This window comes from Dermacentor albipictus, chromosome 1 (assembly GCF_038994185.2).
Source record: "Dermacentor albipictus isolate Rhodes 1998 colony chromosome 1, USDA_Dalb.pri_finalv2, whole genome shotgun sequence".
In the NCBI taxonomy this organism is placed as follows: domain Eukaryota; kingdom Metazoa; phylum Arthropoda; class Arachnida; order Ixodida; family Ixodidae; genus Dermacentor; species Dermacentor albipictus.
The window spans coordinates 29,990,077-30,009,813 of NC_091821.1; the positions used below are offsets into that span (position 1 = coordinate 29,990,077).

The window sequence follows — 19,737 nt, forward strand, 5'->3', positions numbered from 1 at the left end:
TTCACTAGGATTTGATAATTTCTAGGGGCGGCGGGTGTCCTGTGTGTTCACAAGCACGAGGCCCCCTCCCCCTCCTCGAACACAGCGTACTGCAAGCATGAATAAGTACCAGTCATCGGAAGCAGCTAGACGACCTTATAATCCGTGTCAGCTAACTATAAAAAGAAAGGTGCAGCCCCAACTCACAAACGGAACTCTCATTTGTTTTTGTCCGAAGACACACTGACCAGGTAACGTTACAGTTTTTAGCCTCAGTGCAGAATATCCGTATTTAGCTTCTGGAAGCAAGACAGACGTTACTGCATATACATTGTGAGATGCTGTATGTCATGTACTACAACATGAGTCGCAGCGCGGAGTTGCCTACAAAGGTCAAAAACAGTCGGGTATCGTACCTGTACCAGTGGAGCAACACCGCGAACAAGTGCTTGCACCTTTTGGAGGCCCGCTCCGCAAAAACACCTCTGGCTCACTTGAAAGGCCGTTTGTCTTTAAAAAATAAATCTGGTGCGGCTCGCTAAGCAGACTATGGGTGTTGGCTCGCACAGCGCAACGATTTCCGCGGTTTCATCACTGCAATCCTTGAGACCGATCAAAATAAGGTAATCTGCAGCAAGGCCCCTTTCGGCTTCGACAAAACACCTCGATTTTACGCCATGAACGAGAAACACGTGAGCGCAGCTTCAAGCGAAAGAGCCGCCGTGAACCTGGATGTCGAAGCCATCTTATATTATGGTTGCCCATGCACAGCTCGCATCCCTTCGCAAGCCACTTCTCCGGCAAGCAAGCGATACCGTGGCAGCGTTCCCGCCACTCAACTGGCGGACCCTGAACTCATTCAGCTCCGGAGAATATATATACAGCCTGCTCTGTGTGCCAGGCCAGGCCAGGCCTCTAGAGAGAAGAGAGAAAGAAGTTTAATGACACGAAATGCCGAGAGGTCGGCCTGAGGTATATTCCTCTAGCCAGCTACTCGGCATTGGGGGAAGGGGAAGTGGGAAAGAAAGAGGGAAGAAAGAGGTGCATGATGGGTGACGATGACGATAGAAGGAAGATGTAGAAAATATGGCAAGCAATTGGGCATGCTCAAAGTCTGCAGTCCAGGCCTGTAATTTTTAAAAAGTTCAGTAATGCCTTGATGGCCTTAAAACTCGACTGAGCGTCTGGCCAAGAGCCTAAAATAATATCCTCCGACAACGGTGCGCTGTCGAGACGCGTAAGGTCCTTGACCAACCTATCACGCTCTTCCACGAACTTAGGGCAGTCACAAAGCGCATGACCTATAGTTTCAGTCACATTGCACACCTCACAGTGTGGAGACTCGGTGCGTCGCATGAGGTGCACGTATCCGCGCGTAAACGCTACCCCCAGCCTTAGTCTGTGCAGAAGACTGGCATCGCTTCGTTGAATTTTCGGTGGTAGCCTAAAATTCATGGTGGGGTCCAATCTCTGGAGTCGTCTGTGGCGATTATCTGGATTGTCCCAGTGCTTTGCTGTCAATTTGCGGATGACACTGGAGAGGAGACAGTTGGCGTCCGCTCTTGAAAAGGGAATTGAAAGCAGGGACTCTCGTTCTTCGAGTGCTTTCTTCGCTTCGGCGTCGGCCAGTTCGTTGCCCTGTATACCACAGTGACTAGGGATCCACTGAAATGTGATGTGGTGGCCGTTTTCTTGCGCTAAAGTGTAGAGCTCGGCAGTTTGAAGAGCCAACACTCTATAAGCGCTTTCTTTCAACACCACTCTAAGTAGTTGAAGAGCCGATTTTGCGTCACTGAAAACTGTCCATATTTGAGGAGGCTGTCGCACAATATATTTAACGGCCTCTCTTATTGCCACTAATTCCGTAGATGTTGAAGTCGTCTTGTTATGCAGACGAAACCGTCGAATGACTTGATGCGCAGGCACGACGAAAGCCGCACCAGACGCATACGACGAGACCGAGCCGTCTGTATACACGCTCACCGCGGAGTCATATTCTTTCGACATATATTCAAGTGAGAAATGTCTGAGGCCGACGGTAGGTATTCGCGATTTTTTAGAGATTCCGGGAATAGATAGACGTACCGGTATTTTGGACATTACCCATGGGGGCATATGTGGAAGGTCAGCCGGGGCAAAGTATGCTGGTATGGCAGATGCTTGGCATTTAACGGCTCTTGAAAAAGTGGAGTCCGGCCGTGTATCGGGTAGTTTCGATAAGGGATGACGTCCGTGACGGCAAAGCAGTCGCAGGAATACTCGAAGAGGTTCGCATCGTAGATAGACAGGTAAAGGGGTGACGCGAGCCTCCTCAATTGTTCCGTAGGTTGAGGTGCAACGTGGAACACCGAGACATGTTTTCAGCATCTGCGCCTGGGCACTTTCCAGCGTACGCAAGCATGACGGGCTCATACTTGATAAAACTGGCAGGCTATACCGAATGTATCCGACGTAGAGAGCCTGGCACAGCCGGAGTAGCGAATGCTCAGATGGACCCCATTTCATACCGGCCAGAAAGCGAAAAACTTGAGCAAGCCCAGTTAATTTTTTCTTGAACATTGCCACATGTTTCGACCATGAAACACCGCGGTCAATGACAACGCCGAGGTATTTGTTGTGGGTGACATATGGGATGGCATTTCCATTGATTTCCAGGCCTCTAGATGTTGCCGACAGCATCGCAGCGGATCATGCACGCGAGCTGAAGCTCAATGAAACACGAGCGTTGTAGCATATGGCCGTTGGTCGTGTGTCACCGTCCATTTGGCGCTGCCTGTTCCCACGGAATCTTACCAACTAGCCCGCTCGATTGTCTGATAGCTGCTTCTCCCACAGCACATGCTGTCGTATGACCACGCCCTTGCCGCTCACTATTGGTGGATGGGGGATAGGTCTCGGAACGAAATTGACCTGAATCCAACTCGGATCGGAGCGACACTGTGTCTCTTTATAAATCGGCTGAACGCCTATAGAGCCCATCAAAGCTTCGACACTCCAGCCCAATAGCCCGCCATCGCTGTTAAAAGGAAAACGCCCCGCTGCCTCCATCTGGTCGCTCGGCTTCCCCCTTCGGCGCTGTACCACAACGAGCAAACAAGCTGGCTTCGGGGGCACGTTTCCGTATGTATTGAATCGCGAGAAATAGTGGCGTATTTTCTATACTTGCGGACAACTTTCTGTGGCTATGAAGGGAAAGTTACGGAGGCAAAGCTCGCACAAATCAGAGCGCTTCAGAAATGAGTTCTGCGTTTTAATCACCGTTGGTTTTGGCTGGGGAGAAGAGAACAATTACTTTACCAGCAACAGTTTAGTAAGACAGAACACACCACTGAGTGTAAAGCTTTACTTATTTTCCGGCCTTTACCTTCCGCGTCTGGGCAAGCACGAAACCGTCGCTCATGGGAGCTGCGTCGATTCGGGTTCTGTGCCTATAGCAACCAAAAGCATTGCCAAATGATGCCCGACTACTTGGCGCGGTAACACATGTGCAGCAGCCACGCGCCCGTAGCTTTTACTTCATAGCCACAGAAAGTTGACCGCGTGGATAGCGCATAAAGATACACAATGCGACATTTGAACTTTGCTTCACTTGTCATCCTGTTTACCTGCCTGTTTTCCGAATCTTGGTGCGCTTTGTTGTATATGTGCTTGTCTTCTTTACATGTGCTGCATTCTTGCCCGTTCATGTGGCGCGGTTGTAACTCACTATACGGTTTGGTGCGGCGCGTGCGTGGGAACACACCGGGCGCTGCGCCCGGACGCTGTGGTTGTGTTCTTCTATAGTGTTTCGTTTCTCATCGCTAGGCGCTGCTCCCGCGTGCTCGGGCAGAGGCTCAATGAATGGCATCGGGAGGAGACCGAATAAACGGTTGAATGAAATCTACGTCTCACTCCCTTGAGATGTAACGATGCAACACCCTTCGCATTTCATTAGGACACGATTTACTCAGTGCATGCATACACGTCCAGAACTGGCAATTGTATGCTACTTTAGTATTGAAACACTCGTACAGCGGCTGAAGTTTCAAATGGATCCCTGCAGACTGAACTTCCTCTCTCTTTAACATACACGCCGTCTTTAGACGTCGTGTACTTTTTTTACTCCTCCAGAATGCGGAAAAAAGTTACAAGAAGTGTTCCAACTAAGAGAAGACGGAACTATGCATTCGCAGTTAAACGGCACGCACAGATGGACTATAGCCAGATGTGGAAGACGTTCTTTCTGATTACTGTTCCAGTCGAAACAAACAAACGAACGAACAAACAAACAAACAAACAAACAAACAAACAAAAGGAAAGATGACACTATACATACATAACTACCATGGAAAATCATGTAGAGCATCACCGAAAGAGAGCGCGCTATCAATGCAATAATTGCTAGCGCGCATTTTTTTTACTATTCTCCACCATAAAAAATGGGCGAACAGGAACAAGTTGTCGGTCCGCTTAATTTGAGTCGCGGGACAGCCATGTTTCTGCTCGGGCGCGCACCGCTATTCAAAGGGCTGAAAGTCGCCCTAAGACTGCTCGCTCACTGGCGGCGTGGCCCGCGTGGCCCCAGAAATGACGCGGCCATCCCGCAAGGAATGCAGATGGGCGAGTGGACTGCACTGCTTGCGCCTCCGCGGCCACGCAGGCACTTGATCGCGCTCACCGGACGCGCGATCTGCACTCGAAAGGAAGCTACAAAGAAGGGCCGGATGGGACGCGGTCAACGTGTGCTGCGCGCACGCGCCGTTATCTGGTGAGCGCCCATTTCCTTTTCTTCATCTCTTGCTTTGCGTTTTGCTTGCGCGTGCACTCCTTGCTTCAGCGGGTCCCATCTAACGAGAAGGAAGTTGAAGGACACGCTGACAAGGCAGCAAACATGGCACTAAACTTCGGACAAATGGGGACCGGAAAAAGCGCGCGGTCGTCAAGCGGGCAGACGAAAGAAAGAAAGAAAAAAAACAAAAAAAAGAAGAGAAAAATAACACCCCAGAGGAGCCCATGGACGCGATCGGAGATCGCTGTTCGGAGCGCGCGTTCAGGTTTCGCCTTGCGCTCCGAAGAGCGATCTCCGATCGCGCCCCAGCTATCGGAAAGAGAGCGATTGGAAAGCGCGGAGAAAAACAGATACGATGACGCCAACAAAACTGGTGACGACAAAACTGAAATAGAAGGACAACACTAAGCTGCGGCGCTGTTGACGACATAAGCGCACGTACACAATTAATGTGGTGGTCCTTTGCGCGTAGATAATTGCTGATGTCAGACCGCGCATGAATGTGCGATTCAATTCGTGAACTTACACAAGCACCAGATCCACAGCCAATCATATAGGGCCTATAATGCATCGTTCCTGAGAAAAAAAGAAAAAAAAGCAATATCGCGACAGGTATCATCGAACTATTCATGCAGTCCAAATAGTTAGATAATTATAACAGATGTGTCGCAATGTGGGCATTGAGCAATCAGATCGTCAGAGCTAACGAAATGTTCAATCCATATACAGTACGCTATGTGTGATGTTTGCTTCGAATGAGGTGTGTTACCAACGAATAGATGTCAGGAGCGTCAGAAGCGTTTAAGAAGGCCTGGGTGGAGTAGTCGATCGACCCGCCTTTCCTCTGGTTCCAAATTTATGCAAGACAAGTACTAACAAATGACCATAGGGTCGATGTGTAATGTCATACACCAGGAATGTCAGTGCCCGAACCAACATTATTTACGGCGGTGCACACATTTCATTATATAGCAATAAAATGATCTATGTGTAGTCCGTACTTCGTGATAGTTTCCACGTTTAACTTCACATCCTTTATCGCTGTCAGGAGTTCTTTGGAGTTAACAAAATTTGTTGCTGGGCTGGTTGGTTCATGCTTAACAACTGAATACTACTGAATACTCCGCGAGCTCGTAAAGAACTCTTGCCGTTTGATTTAGCACATAGTAAGGTGATAAAACGAGCGATCGCAACACAGTTTTGAGTCGGTGCTTGCGAAGTCTTGTGCTCTCTTGGCTCAGGATAGCTTCGATTGCCAGCGCCTACAGCCGCCTGGCTTCCCTCGTTCGATTTTGACAGCTGTGTCCGAGACCCTACTTCAGAAACTGAAGGGTAGGAAAATGGCTCGGGAGGTTATACGAACAAGAAAGCCGGAAGTGGCGCCCTACGTTCACAGCGTTGCGCACAACCTCAAAAATGTGGCAAAAAGGTACGACGTGCCTATTGTGTTTTCTGCGCCACGAAAACTTGCGGAGTTGTGCCCACGCATTTCGGGACTCCCGAAGAAACCTGCCTGTGGAAGGAAGCATACCATGCCATACGTCACAATGCGCCGTTGGCGTTGTGTACGAGATCCCGCTTAACTGAGGAAAGGCATATATCGGACAAACCGGCCAATGCTTCAACGATCGGGCGCGGGAACATGAGCGCTCTGTAGCTAACAAAGTTTATTTTCATTTGCGTGTGCATTCCAGGTCCTGCCCCTGTGAGCCAATATTTTCCGGCATTCGAATTCTAGGCAGGAGTGGCAATGCTTTGGCGAGAGAAATCATGGAAACATATCATATTACAAAGAAAAATAAAGTACCTGTATTAGCGATACGTCGGTAGTTTCGCGTAGCAAAGAAAAGCAGTCTTTAGAAATGATGCTGTAATCTATACGCTTCTTCATATGATGCATTGGTTGGCTTGATGGGCAGTGCACTTGCGCGATCCTGGTATGCTGTGTACTTAAGCAGGCGAAGTCTTCAGAATAAAATTTAGCGCTTGTCCTGTGCTTCTGTATCTACCTTCTGTCCCGTCTTGGAATTGCGCTTACCCGTTGTAGGGGTTGAAGTACGGACTTCGCGGATGAAAAACCCAAAACTTGGGAGTATTTATTTACATATTATACAGGGAGGTGAGCGACATGTAGCAGTCGTACAGACATTACGGGCCAGCAGCAACTCGGACGCTGCGGCCCGCGGCAAGAAGTTCGAGAGAGGTGAATCAGGGAATCAGGGCATATCCCAGAATGCTCAGGTCTCTCTGGAGGGCTTCTTATAAACCCTTCGAGCACTGTAAGTCACGTCATGTTTCACCAATGGCAGAGTCCGCTGCGATGACGCCACTTTCAGCCAATGGTAGGCGCCCGTGTCGCGTGGCACACCTGTCGGGGCTCTCTGCGGTCTTGCCACGCAGACTGGCAATCCACTTGTAGGCTGGAGAAGGAGCGGGGGGGGGCGCTCGTGCACCTGCTTCATTGTCGGATGCCCACCTGCTAATCCCGGCGGCTCACGAACTTGTTGGCATGTAAACTCGTTGCCTTAAACTTGTCTGCTTGGCCGCTTCTCTGGAATGCGCTTTCCTGCTTCTGCATTCCTCAATTAGCTGTGCTGCAATCCGATGTGGTCTGGGGAACTCGAAGTAATCGCAGGAACCAGCTCCATATCTAACAGCTCGTCCTCGCCCCGGTAGTTCTGAATGGCCGGTGAACTCAATTCGCTGGCCATGAGGAACGCTGAAAGAAGCTGCAGGGTACTGGGGTCGAGCCTCGTTTGACATCCCTCGGGATCCTGGGCCCTGGAGAACATACGTCAAACAAACCAAACAACACAGCGCTGCACCACGCGTAAGCGCAGGCTCTTCACCCCTGACTCGCCAGACTATTACTGAGTCAAAATCAACCCTGATCTTTTATTTCCCCAATTTCGACAAAACAGTTCCAACCACCCCTCCAAACCGCTATCCATTTCTCCCCGAATGCCGACAAGACCAGAGTACTATTGTTGTTGCAAAACAAAAAGGTCGTTGACGATGCAAACAACAAATGAAAACAGCCGAACATAACTTAAGTGGCCTAACCACACGAACAGCATGTTTCCAATCTATCGCAGTGGCGTACTTATCACACGTATTGGTGCCACTGAACAATCTGGTCAACCTCACAAGTACGTAATCACAAGCGCACTAGCCTTGTGGTCACTAAACAAAACGCGTACTTGCGTTGAAGGCAAACTTATCATTTACGCTTACTCACGTTTCTTCCCTGAGAGTCCTACAGGACACGTGACATAAACGAACACTTAAACTTGCGGGACCTACACACTCCGCAGAACTCTTAAAATGATGCGTCTTCTACTAACTCTTTCCACGCACGCTCACTAAAGAAGTCAGAATACGGCTGCCCTCCACACACACTAGCAACCCAGTCATAAAGTCTGCTTCCTTCCGTCCACACAGGACACGCGCTAATGGGACTAAGAACGCTTCTCCGTGCAAATCATGCACTCACTGAAATCTACGCGCTTAACCTTACAAAATTCAAAAACGCTTAAAAAGAAAGAAGGTTAAATAACACACGCGCTTTACCATAGGCCTCTGAACGATAACCTTGACCCTCAGGTTACTTACACACACAAAAAGAAAGCCTATTTACTTATTAATGAGCATCTCGCGAGACTACATGTTTACACAAACTCTTCAAATCTTTCAAATCTCGAGCTTCTCAAACGAAAACACAAACAAAGCTCATACGTTTACATATTGAAAGAAACTCTAGTCTCAAATCGCGAAATTTTCCGATGCTCAAAAATAAAAAGCAAACACTTCATTACTACGGAAGGGCTCTTGGCCTCCCTTTCCAAACGCTTGCGTCTGACTCATACTTTGAGTCTAACCCGGGGTGGACGTGGTCTGAAAGCTACTCTGGCTGCCGAGAGACAACAAAAGGGCTGATTCACTATCAGCTCCCCCAAGACGTTACGGTCTCCTGCCAATTTGCGTCCCCGCGCCCCGCTTTCAACACAAACTCGATTGACCGCGTCGCTACTCCCCACCTGGTCTCGTCCTGCCACCTTGCGTTTCTTCGAACTGCACGCTGAGCTATGAGAAGAACTACGGAACGACGAGGAGCTTAACTGCCTCGTGCCCTTTGTCCGCGTCCGTGCAGAACATTCTTCGCGGTCCCCCTTTGACCGGTGGCTCGAACGTTCTGGATGCGTCAACATCGTCCTAGACGACCGCACCTTCTTCCTCGCGCCCTGCCCTTTTGGGTTTCTCGCCATCTTTGGCGGCGCTACATTAATTACCGCGTTCCTATCTTTAGGGCGCTTCTTCCTGCGGCGCTTTCTCTTCGCACTCGCTTTCATGTCGCCTTCTCGTGCCTCGTGCTGGCCGGTACACATTTCGTCGGCCCGGATCGGCCTCTTACCCGCACAGTCTGAGTGATTCTTACTTAAACCAACACTCTCTCTGCCTCGACTGGCGGACAGCTCAACCGACTCTGGCACAATGCAGCAGGCTTTCCTCGAGTTAGACAACTCGCACTCTTGCGAACTGCCCTCTACTACATTGCCCAGCTCACGCTGTGCATCGGCACACAGCCCGTCGGTATCGATCGCTGTCTCACGCGCACAGTCCGAATGATTAATAACTGAACCATCCCTCTCTAGGCTATCTAGACTGGCGGAGAGCCGCACCGATCCCTGAACAATGCAGTTGTTCTCTCGTGAGCTACGGAGCTCGCCACCCCGAGAACTATTCTCAACTGCATCGTCCAGCTCGCACTTCACTTCTGCACGCAGATCTGGCTCTACATGGGTGCTCGCTTCTGTCTGGTCAGCAGTACCCTTTTCCTCGCTAGCAACCTCGCTAACCTTACCAGCGACGCACACACGCGGTAACTGTGCCAATTTGTTCGCAGCTGGCCTAGCTGTCTCCACAGTCATCTGTTGGCACAGCACCTCGTCGCTCTCACTACGGCCTTTAACGGCCTCTGTTGCCACTAAGGCATCGTTAGCAGCTAGCCTTTTCCCTTCACTTATTAATCGGCAGTCAATCTCACAGGCACTACTCTTCTCATCGGCTTTTGGCGAAAGTCCGCTAGACACTTCCTCATTCTTTCGCTCTGTACTATCTACAGAATTCTCAGACAGCCGTTGTCTCTGTGCCAATAACTGATCACAATACTGTAGCTCTTTGATCAGTGCTGCCCTCTCTCTCTCATACTTTTCCTCTTGCTCAAGCTTACGTTGATTCTCACGTTCGCGTGCCTTCTCACGTTCGTGACGCTGACACCTAAGAGTAAGTTCTTGAAGCTCCTGCTTCCGTTCATTCTCGCGTTCTTCACGCTTAAGCTCACTCCTAAGTTCACGACGCGCTCGCAAACGTACACGACGCTCTCGCTCCCGTGGCTCCTGTATCACTTCCCAAGCAAGCTCAATGCTTTTCTCATCATTGCCACTATCATTAATCGCCTTTATGATAGCTGGCGTTTCCATCCGTTCGTCCGCCTCAACTCCCAAATCGTCGCACACCAACAACAAATCCAACCTCGTCAACCTTCTAAGATCCATGGCAGCTGCCCCGACAGGTGGTTAAAACTGTTTTCCTTAATTAATTTGTGCAAACACACAATGCAACAAACTCCCGATTCCCAGAACTATCAAAATTGAACACACAACCTTTGAGTCTGGCGAATCATAAGGAAAAAAACCACGCGCTCACTTACGGTTGCAGCACCCTGCCATCCGGTTCACTTGTCCGCTGTTCCCGGTTCCCTCCGGACTCCCTGGGTCGAAGGCTCGCTCCTTCTTCGCTACTCCCAGTTTCTTCGGACCTCTTTCGACGAAGGCCCTCTCTTCTTCGTTCTTCCCGGTTCCTTATGATCTCTCTCGACGAAGGTTTCTCTGTAGCGCTGCCACCAGCTGATGCATTCGGAGGCGATCCCACCGCTGCCACCAGATGTAGGGGTTGAAGTACGGACTTCGCGGATGAAAAACCCAAAACTTGGGAGTATTTATTTACATATTATACAGGGAGGTGAGCGACATGTAGCAGTCGTACAGACATTACGGGCCAGCAGCAACTCGGACGCTGCGGCCCGCGGCAAGAAGTTCGAGAGAGGTGAATCAGGGAATCAGGGCATATCCCAGAATGCTCAGGTCTCTCTGGAGGGCTTCTTATAAACCCTTCGAGCACTGTAAGTCACGTCATGTTTCACCAATGGCAGAGTCCGCTGCGATGACGCCACTTTCAGCCAATGGTAGGCGCCCGTGTCGCGTGGCACACCTGTCGGGGCTCTCTGCGGTCTTGCCACGCAGACTGGCAATCCACTTGTAGGCTGGAGAAGGAGCGGGGGGGGGCGCTCGTGCACCTGCTTCATTGTCGGATGCCCACCTGCTAATCCCGGCGGCTCACGAACTTGTTGGCATGTAAACTCGTTGCCTTAAACTTGTCTGCTTGGCCGCTTCTCTGGAATGCGCTTTCCTGCTTCTGCATTCCTCAATTAGCTGTGCTGCAATCCGATGTGGTCTGGGGAACTCGAAGTAATCGCAGGAACCAGCTCCATATCTAACACCGTATTGAGTTGTTTGAAGTGTTTTACTTACGGTAACATTTAATTATGACAACTCTTACACTAGCTCGATGTATACTACTGCGCTCCGTATGAGTTACAACGCGCTAACGCTTTGCCACGCGCTTTCGCGTTGCAGCGATAGTACGCATCGATAGTGAGGCCGGTAGGCAAAAAAAATAACGCGACAACTTATCGTACATATCACAGAGCGATGTCTGCGACCGCGCTCGACAAGTGCATGAATCAGAACACCAGTAATTTTACGAAGATTGTGGGGCTTTACTCTTAAGAAGATGCTTGCACCGAAACACGCCTCATGCGAATCCATTTTTATAGTAAATAAGTCGCAGTTTACGCAACATTAGTGTTAGTAATCTGAACATGTGCCGTTAGAACACTGGCTTGTTATGATTGATGGTACAGTGCACATAATCAAAAGTGAAGCGTACGCAGCAGTGTATGACAGAACGCAGATCGTGCTGCCATGTCTTTCTTTTTTGTCCAACCGGGGTCAAAGGTGCCATCTAAGACAACTGAGCCCGCCTCGTAGTGAACTACTGAATTGGATGCAATGCATGATTGTGTTAAAATTAGAAGTGTTCCGATTTTCTAAACCTTTCAGCTTCATTGACTTGGAGCGAGATAATGTAGTTCAAGTTTAGAAACCTGCTTTATCTCAGCAGTCATAGTCCTCCTACCCCAAACAACTCTCTAAAAACATTAGAAGAAAAACAAACAAACAAAACAAAGAGGACTGATTGCTGCACGGCTCACTCACCGACGATCAGTTGAGCTTCAAACTACAGAACGCGGAGAGCGCGGGCAAGCGCGTTGCTTCTATAGGCTCTGATAGAGCGGCAGGCGGAATCTTCATTATTACTCCGCCTTTTACAGACCGTCATAAACAATCGCCCAAGACATGTCAGCGGAAAAAACTGCGGGCCTACCGCGGCCACCAGAACCAGCGCGTTCCATAGGCGAGCCGCCAAAACGAAAGTCTATTCGTCGCGCTGCAAACAGCGCTTGAATCAAACCGGCCGTCGCGGGCGCACGCGCGAAAACAACGCGCGCTAAAGAAAGGCGCGGCGGCACACAGCTCCCATGTGCGCCGCGCTACCCTTCCAAAGCGACGTACTGCGGACGCACTCACCACAAGTGCCGATCGGCAGGCCATCCGAAAGCGAGGTTCGTCGTCGCCGGGCAGCGGGAAGAGGCGTCGTTGCGACGGCCGCGGCGTGTCTGCGCGCCGCTTCACCGGGCGCGTGGGCCAGCTTCAAGGACGGCGGTGCACCCGTGCTTGCGGGTGGCCGGCGGCGGGAGCGGACGATGCTATCGGCTGCCGCCGCCGGTCGCGCCGCCGCTCAGGCTGCTGAGGTCCACGCCTTGTTTATGCACGGTGGCTATTGGCGGTGCACGTGTGCTGGCATCTGCTGCTGCCGTCGTTCGGTCGCGGAAGCGCCGTCCGGAGGAGAGGGACGCGTGCTATCGCCACGCGCGCTTCCTGAGACGCTGCTGTGCTGCGGGCTGCACTGCCGCAAGGAAGGCAAGCGAACGACTGCGGGGGCTGCCACGGCCACCGCTCGACGTCGCGGCCCGACTTTCGGCTGCGCCTGGACGGGATGTCGTTACGACAGCTGCTGCAAGCGGTCCTGATTGGGGGCACCGTCCGGCCATCCGTTCTCGCGAGCCTTGGACTGTTGCTCTCGCTTTCCTTCGCTCTCTCCAGGAACATGATGAGGCGGGTGTGGCGAGGAACCCGTGCGCACGCAACGTTTCGTGAGGGAAAGGTGAGGCTTTCGCGGAACCTGGAGGCAGGCACAGACGACGCGCTTTTGTCCGGTTCGTTAAAGGAAAGCTAAAGCATGTCTTGTGTCTCAATGTTTGTGCAGCTCAAGTTGCATTGGATAAACGCAACCTGTTGCGCGTGTTCGGTGCAAGTACTGCTTTTCTGCGACGCGCTTAGCTACAGCAACAATGCAAAACAAAGAAAACAAATTGCCGCCGGTCTTTGCGTGTCTCTGTCAGCGACGCTCGACATCTCTTGTGTTGCCAGGGGTGCGCTCCAGAACCATCAAGTGGTAAAAGTCGCTTCCAGCATCCGTTCACGTATTTGAAGTTCATCCATGAGTCAAGTGCCTCAAAAGTGACGCGGAAGTTTACCAATCGCTTAAGTATATCCGTGTTGTAACAGCGAATTAAGGAACTCGTGCTGTTTGACTTAATGGTGCAAGGCGTTGGTCAATCATACAGGCTGAAATTAAAGAAAAATAATGCGCAAAATACCATTGTTTTCTGTCAGTGCCTGCATGCGCACCACAAGTAAAGAAAATAGCTACGACACAATATTTCGCAATACGTGCGTGTGGAATTTATGGCGCGGCCATTGATTGAGATTATCTTCATCAGCGTGTTTTTTTAATGTTCGCTACAAGAAAAATGCCTTTCTCAGTAAAAGTTGGATTAAATGCTCGTAGGTAAGCATGCTCTAACATGGAACATAACCGCACTGTAATAATGATAGCAGGAAATGTTTTAGTTCTTTTAGCACAGGGAAGCGCTGAAATACTTTATGTGCTCACCTCTTGCGATGCACTCGGCGCCATTATTGCCACCTATGTCGCATATAACGTCTGACCGAGTAATATATTCTTGATGTATTTTAAGGAAAATAAAGCGTATACTCTTAATGTATTTGGTCAACTATTTCTTGCTTTGCGCGCAATTCAGGAGGGACAACCTCGAGAAGTGTCATGGTATATCAAAAAATGTCTTTGGTACCAACGTTTCGACAAGAGTCCCATGGTTCAGAGGTATAATAGCCCATCCGTTTAGTGTTTGGTTTCCACGACAGTGTAAAATAGTAGGTATCTGACTCACGCTGCTTGTCCTCTTGCACACTGAACGTTTGAGCGTCGGACTTGCTTCCAGCAATGGCTGCGGCTCCACCGGAGCCGCACTCTCTCATGCCTCTTCGCACTCAGCCTGGTGTTACGCGAGACCAACTTCTGCAGATGCCAGCGGTGGTAACCAGCCTCGTCATACCATCTGGGGCTGGATTGAATGCCCGTACAGCCACAGGCCACACATCTACTCAACCCCTCCCCCCCCCCCCCCTGCACACACCCACCCGACTCCACAAAGTGCGATCAGATCTGCCTGGACGTCAGCCTGCCTAAGGTCAGCAAATATTCTTCAGTTTTTTTTTCTACCATTGTTGCCTACATTGATGCTGTACTGCGAATTCTTCCAATGGCTAAAAAAATTGCACTAAAACAGTTGCTTAAGCGCTGCCGCCGATCGAAAAAGTCGCACGTGCCATTAAAACCTCTGACTGTTGAAAACATGCCTGAGCCGAATGTAACCATCATGTATAAACCGAAAAATCACGAGCAACTTGTTACGCGCTTCAATCCACACATTAAAGACTACCTTTGAAGCCGTAGCTGCAGATGGCGTGCTGCAGATACGACCTAATCAGCGTTTGAACCCCCTGGCGTTCAAAACGCGCAGTACAGAAGGTAATTAATAAAGGGAAAATGAGACATCCACCCAAAAGTAGCCAATTAAGTGCTACAAAGGAAACCCATACGGGTTCCTCGAAAATAAAGCTTCGCAGGTGAAGTCGAATTTATCAACAACTTGTTGATAAATTCGACTTTGCCTGCCATCTGCTAGCAGCCTGGTTAGCTCAGATGGTAGAGCGCCTGCCCCGGAGAGGCGGTGGCTCCCGATTCGAGTCCCGGACCAGGACGAATTTTTCTTCAACTGCGAAGCTTTTCTTTCGAGGAACCCGTATGGGTTTCTTTTGTAGCGCTTAGCTACGTTTGGGTGGATGTCTCATTTTCCCTCTATTAATGAATTCTCTCCACCTTGCCGGTTTCCACAGAACTATTACTTCAATACAGCAGCTTCTGAACGCGATCTGAAAATCTCAAGTATTGCGGAAATCTCTTCAGGTCTACGAGCTCGGCCTAGCAATTGTGGAGTAGGCGCCATCGAGAAAGTTCTGTAGATCTTGGTCAAGCGGACATTTTTTCGGCTCTTGTTCAAAGGGCTCCTGTCAAATCTGTACGGTACCCGCCGTGGTTGCTCAGTGGCTGTGGTGTTTGCCGCAGAAGCTGTTCCTGCGTACGTCGTATTGGCCTCCACACGTTACCGAGTGTACGAGCAGATCTAGTCGGTGGTACAGTGCTCCAAATGCCAGCGATTTGGGCAGGTTGTTGGTGGCTGTAGGCTTCAAGCGTGGTGCCGACACGTTGTGGACGCAACCGTGACCGATGTAGCTGTGGAATTGAGGAGCCACAGAACCCTCCAACTGCGAAAAAACGCAAATCTATGCCTGCTCGCCGCGCTGTCTTGCGTAAAGAGAAAGAAATACACAATTACAAGATGAAATAAATAATTCAGCGACGATTACAATACTCCCTAATGCGAACTTTGAGCGCAGTTCTATGCGTGTTTTCATTTCGCGATACATTGACTGGCGCGGACAATCTGTTTCGGGCGGCACGTTCCAAACGGAGCGAAGTGTGGCGCGTCTGCCTCGCTAATCGGGAGATCGCGAGAGGCAGCGCGTAGGTAACACCAGGGTGTGATTCCCAGCAGCCGACGCAGACAGACCGGCGCTCATGCAGTGCTTTGTTTTCATACAGACGACGCACGCTACTCTGGCGTCATATTGTAGCCATCGTCGCCGCACAGCCCGTCTTGCGCGGCACCACGCTTTTCTTCCCACGCTTTCGTTCCAACGACGAGAGCGGCCCTTCGTCGCGGGGAAGTCGTGCCACTAGTGTTAGCGGCGACAACACCCAAGGGAGCGTCACATCGAGCAAGCCCCAACCACTGGCACGCGTCTGAAAGCTTCGGCACGCGCCGAAGCATCAAAAGCGTTGGTCGAGAACAGAGCGAAGTGCGACGACGCGCAGCGACTATGTCGACTGCCCATATGCTAGAAGTTCGCCGACGCGAGGCGAAGCTTCGCCGGCGTGCACCAATGAGAGGCTGCGACACGTCGCCGGCGTCAACCAATCGCAGCCTCCGGCTGCTATGCCTATTGGCCGCCCATGCGAAGGCGCCCACACCAACGATCGTCCGAGTTCTTTCGACGCACGACGTGCGCAACAGTGTTCCTGAAAGCAGTGTTATAATCGTAGGCCGACAACGACACGACCGACGACCGTGGGTTGTGGCAGTGCGACGTGGATCCGAAGCGACTTCGAACGACGCCGAGTAATCCCAACCTGCTCACTGGTTTCCGCCGGCCCCAGTGCGATCGTCTGCTAAAACAGCCAACCGAATCACGATTGCCGCAACGTCTGTGCGTGCTGTATGTGTATGTTGAGCTCAAAACGAATGGAAACATGTTTCCGAGCTCCGAAGTGTGAATAATCAGCGCTTGCCTACCGCCGATGTTGTTCACGTTACGCGTAGGCCTAGCGCGTCCATTGAGTTCGTAACTGGCGAGTGAACGAGCCCAGCTGAGAAACTCTGTTGAAGGAGATGAATTTTCAGCTCCGTTTGGTGCTGCAGTGATTTAAAATATGGCACTCCTGACTTCGTGTGTTGTGTGATGTGGTGAAGGAACCGTGTGGAACTTCAGGTGGTCAACCACGGCGTGTTTCGTGTGGTCTCAGGTGACTCAATTTTAAAGAGCGAGCTCTGCGCTATTTCCAGTGGCAAAGATAACTTCCGAAAGCGAAAGACACTAGTAGCCGAACAGTGGGAAGTACGTACATCATCAGCCATGCTGCTCGTTTCAGCTAACAGTGCACTCTTCTATTCGGCATGTGAATCCAGTTCAGTACAAGTTCACTGTACTCTTTCACTCACTTCTTTCAAGTGCATGCGTCTTTTAGGCTAGTTGGAGATAACTTTCGTGTAGCACTCAAGAACACTGACTCACTGAAGCATACGTGACAGCGCAACTCATGTTTGAGTCAGTGTGTCCTTATACTTGAGCACTGCAAAAAGAAATGGTCTGTTTGCAACGTGTGCACCGTGCGCAGTGCATAGCAGGACCTGCATCATGCAAGACCTATGCATGTAGCAGCGTATACCAGGATTTCTTCGATGCCTGCTTCAGTAACAGCAAGTACTGACTCAATGAACTTGTAATTGATTTTTTATCTCACGTTTTGTTTATGTAAAGTGTAGATGCTGTGAGTGCATTGTGGGGAAGGTGAAAAGGTGGCATCAGTGCTTTGTGCAGTCGGTATGCTTAAACTGCTCAAATCCCTTCAGCTTCTACTGAAATGTTTCTTCCTGCGTTGCTATAAATTGTAGTCAGGACAAAGATCTACTCAAAACCAAGTTACTAATGCATCTGCGCAGAATGTCTTTGATTAACAAGTTAATACTTCAACAGCAACATTATGCCGATGCACAGCATGTGCGCTTGAAATAAATACATTCCGTAAAGGTGAACGACTGGGCATACAATAACAATGTAGTAGCACTGTAAAAAGTGCTGCCATGCGTATCAGCCACAACAAAACTGCTGCGTGTCCAACCTACTTCCTCGGAGGCACCTCTATAGAAACTGTACGGGCCCTGCCACATTTTGGGTGTAACATTCAGCTCTTCTCTCAACTATTCCGCATATGTCACCATCACTGTGTCTAAGCATCGGCCGATTCTTGGTGTTTGTGTCCCGTGTCTCCCTTCCCTGATGGCCTGAAGTTTTCCGACCACTCAACACTTCTATCATTTTGTCACGATTTAAGTACTACTCATCTGTATAGCCCCCGTACCAAACCAGCGACGCTAACAAACTTAAGCCTTGTTCTGCGCCGGACAACACGCACCCTCGACTCCCGTCTTTTCGGTTGTCACAACTCATGCCAGCCTACGAGGATTGCCTCAAACCCTTCAAGTGGCACACCCTACAATACCAGCGCAACATTGCACTAGTCTATTCTGCAGGGTGCTTGACGGCTCTCTGGACAGCTCTCGGCTTTCTTCTTCAGTTCGTCTGAACAAGTGGTCAGCACAGCGCCTGAGCCCCATCACGCCTGTATGGCCCGACACCACAACTCCGTGATTATATCCGGCATACAGAGCTTTCTCCCCTTCACCCCCCCCCCCGGCCATTCGGACTCCCCTTCCTTGCCACCAGACTGAATTGACACTCCTGTGTGTCGTGCACCCATTGACTGTGTGCATGTGCGCTGTGTTGTGTGATCGAGCAAGTGTGTGTGTGTATGTGTTGGTGTGCATGTAGAAGGGAAGGGGGTGTCTTCTGCACCCTGCAAATTACTGCTCTAGATTGTTGGCTATCAGATGTTCTAACATATAGGCATGAGCGTTGTTTTTAGTCTAGAGTGCCACGTAACCCCTGTTATTAATATTGTTATTATTATTATTATCACTGCGACCAAATTGATTGTATTGAAGCCAGCGTGACTCATACTTTAAAATATTTCTGGAGCTTCGTGCGCTCTCACTCTTCTAAAAGGAGTGCCAAAGATGTATGTCTTCTTGATGAAAATGGTGATGTCTCTAACAGTGCTGATGCCTTTGCAGAACATTTCTGTTCGCTATATGGTATGGTGTGAAATATGCTTCAAGTAACCTTTCTTCTCAGTCTGGCATGGTGCGTACGCTATTAGTCAGTGAAAATCTCGTTTTCAAGTGTATGAAGTGCGTCAAACCTTCCCTTTCTTGTGGTGCTGATGGTATTTCTTCCACAAAGCTTAACCCTTTGAGGCGCTGTCTACACAATTGTGCACATCAGCAGAGTGCATCAATAGCAAAAGCACTGACGAAAGTATTCATACATCTTGAAACACTTATTACTGGAACTGTGCTGCAATTTTGAATAACATGCCGAATGTTTTAGAAAAATGAGTTGGAAGGTAGACGGCTGGGTGTTTTTACTCTATGTCAGTATGTCGTATGTAGCGGGTTCACTTTTTTCATTGTTTTTCACAATGTCATGCACCATACATAATTTTCAAGTGGCTGGGTAAGTGCTTTTCAAGCTTTTCAAAACACGAAATAGTATATGTTCTCATATTTGGTGTTCCTGTAGTGAGTTTTCGCATGGAGTCTAGATTTTGTAAACTTGACAAAACTCGCTGAACAATTGAAAATTCTTAATCTTTTGCAGCTATACACTTTCTATGATTCTCAAGATGGAAGATGTGGTCAAAGCAAGTTTTCAGTCAACGGGATGAAGTGGCGTCTGAAAGGGTTAAGGCGTATGGAAGCACACTTGTTCCCTGTTCTCACAAGTATATTTAATAGTTTCCTAAAGTCTAGTACGTTTCCTAGCGCTCGGAAGGTAGCATGGACATTGCCCCTGCACAAATTTTGCGCTAGGTGTGCAGTTACTAACTGCCGGCCTATATCTGTCCTCTGCAGTGCGTCAAAAGTGTTTGAATTGGTATTGCATTCCTCACTTTCTGTTAGTGCTAACAGGATTTTAATAAAT

At 49.7% G+C, this 19,737-nt stretch overlaps 1 protein-coding gene across 1 annotated transcript in view; it reads right to left on the reverse strand.

Annotated features, from left to right (window-relative positions):
* The window catches only part of LOC135906027 (neurotrophin 1-like), a 143,730-nt gene extending 130,744 nt beyond the window's left edge, over positions 1-12,986 (reverse strand). Inside the window, exon 1 of the mRNA XM_065437169.2 lies at positions 12,457-12,986. Within this exon, the coding sequence (XP_065293241.1) occupies positions 12,457-12,480 (24 nt within the window). The 5' untranslated portion in view covers positions 12,481-12,986. The remainder of the gene's footprint in view (positions 1-12,456) is intronic.
* Between the last annotated feature and the right edge of the window lie 6,751 nt (positions 12,987-19,737).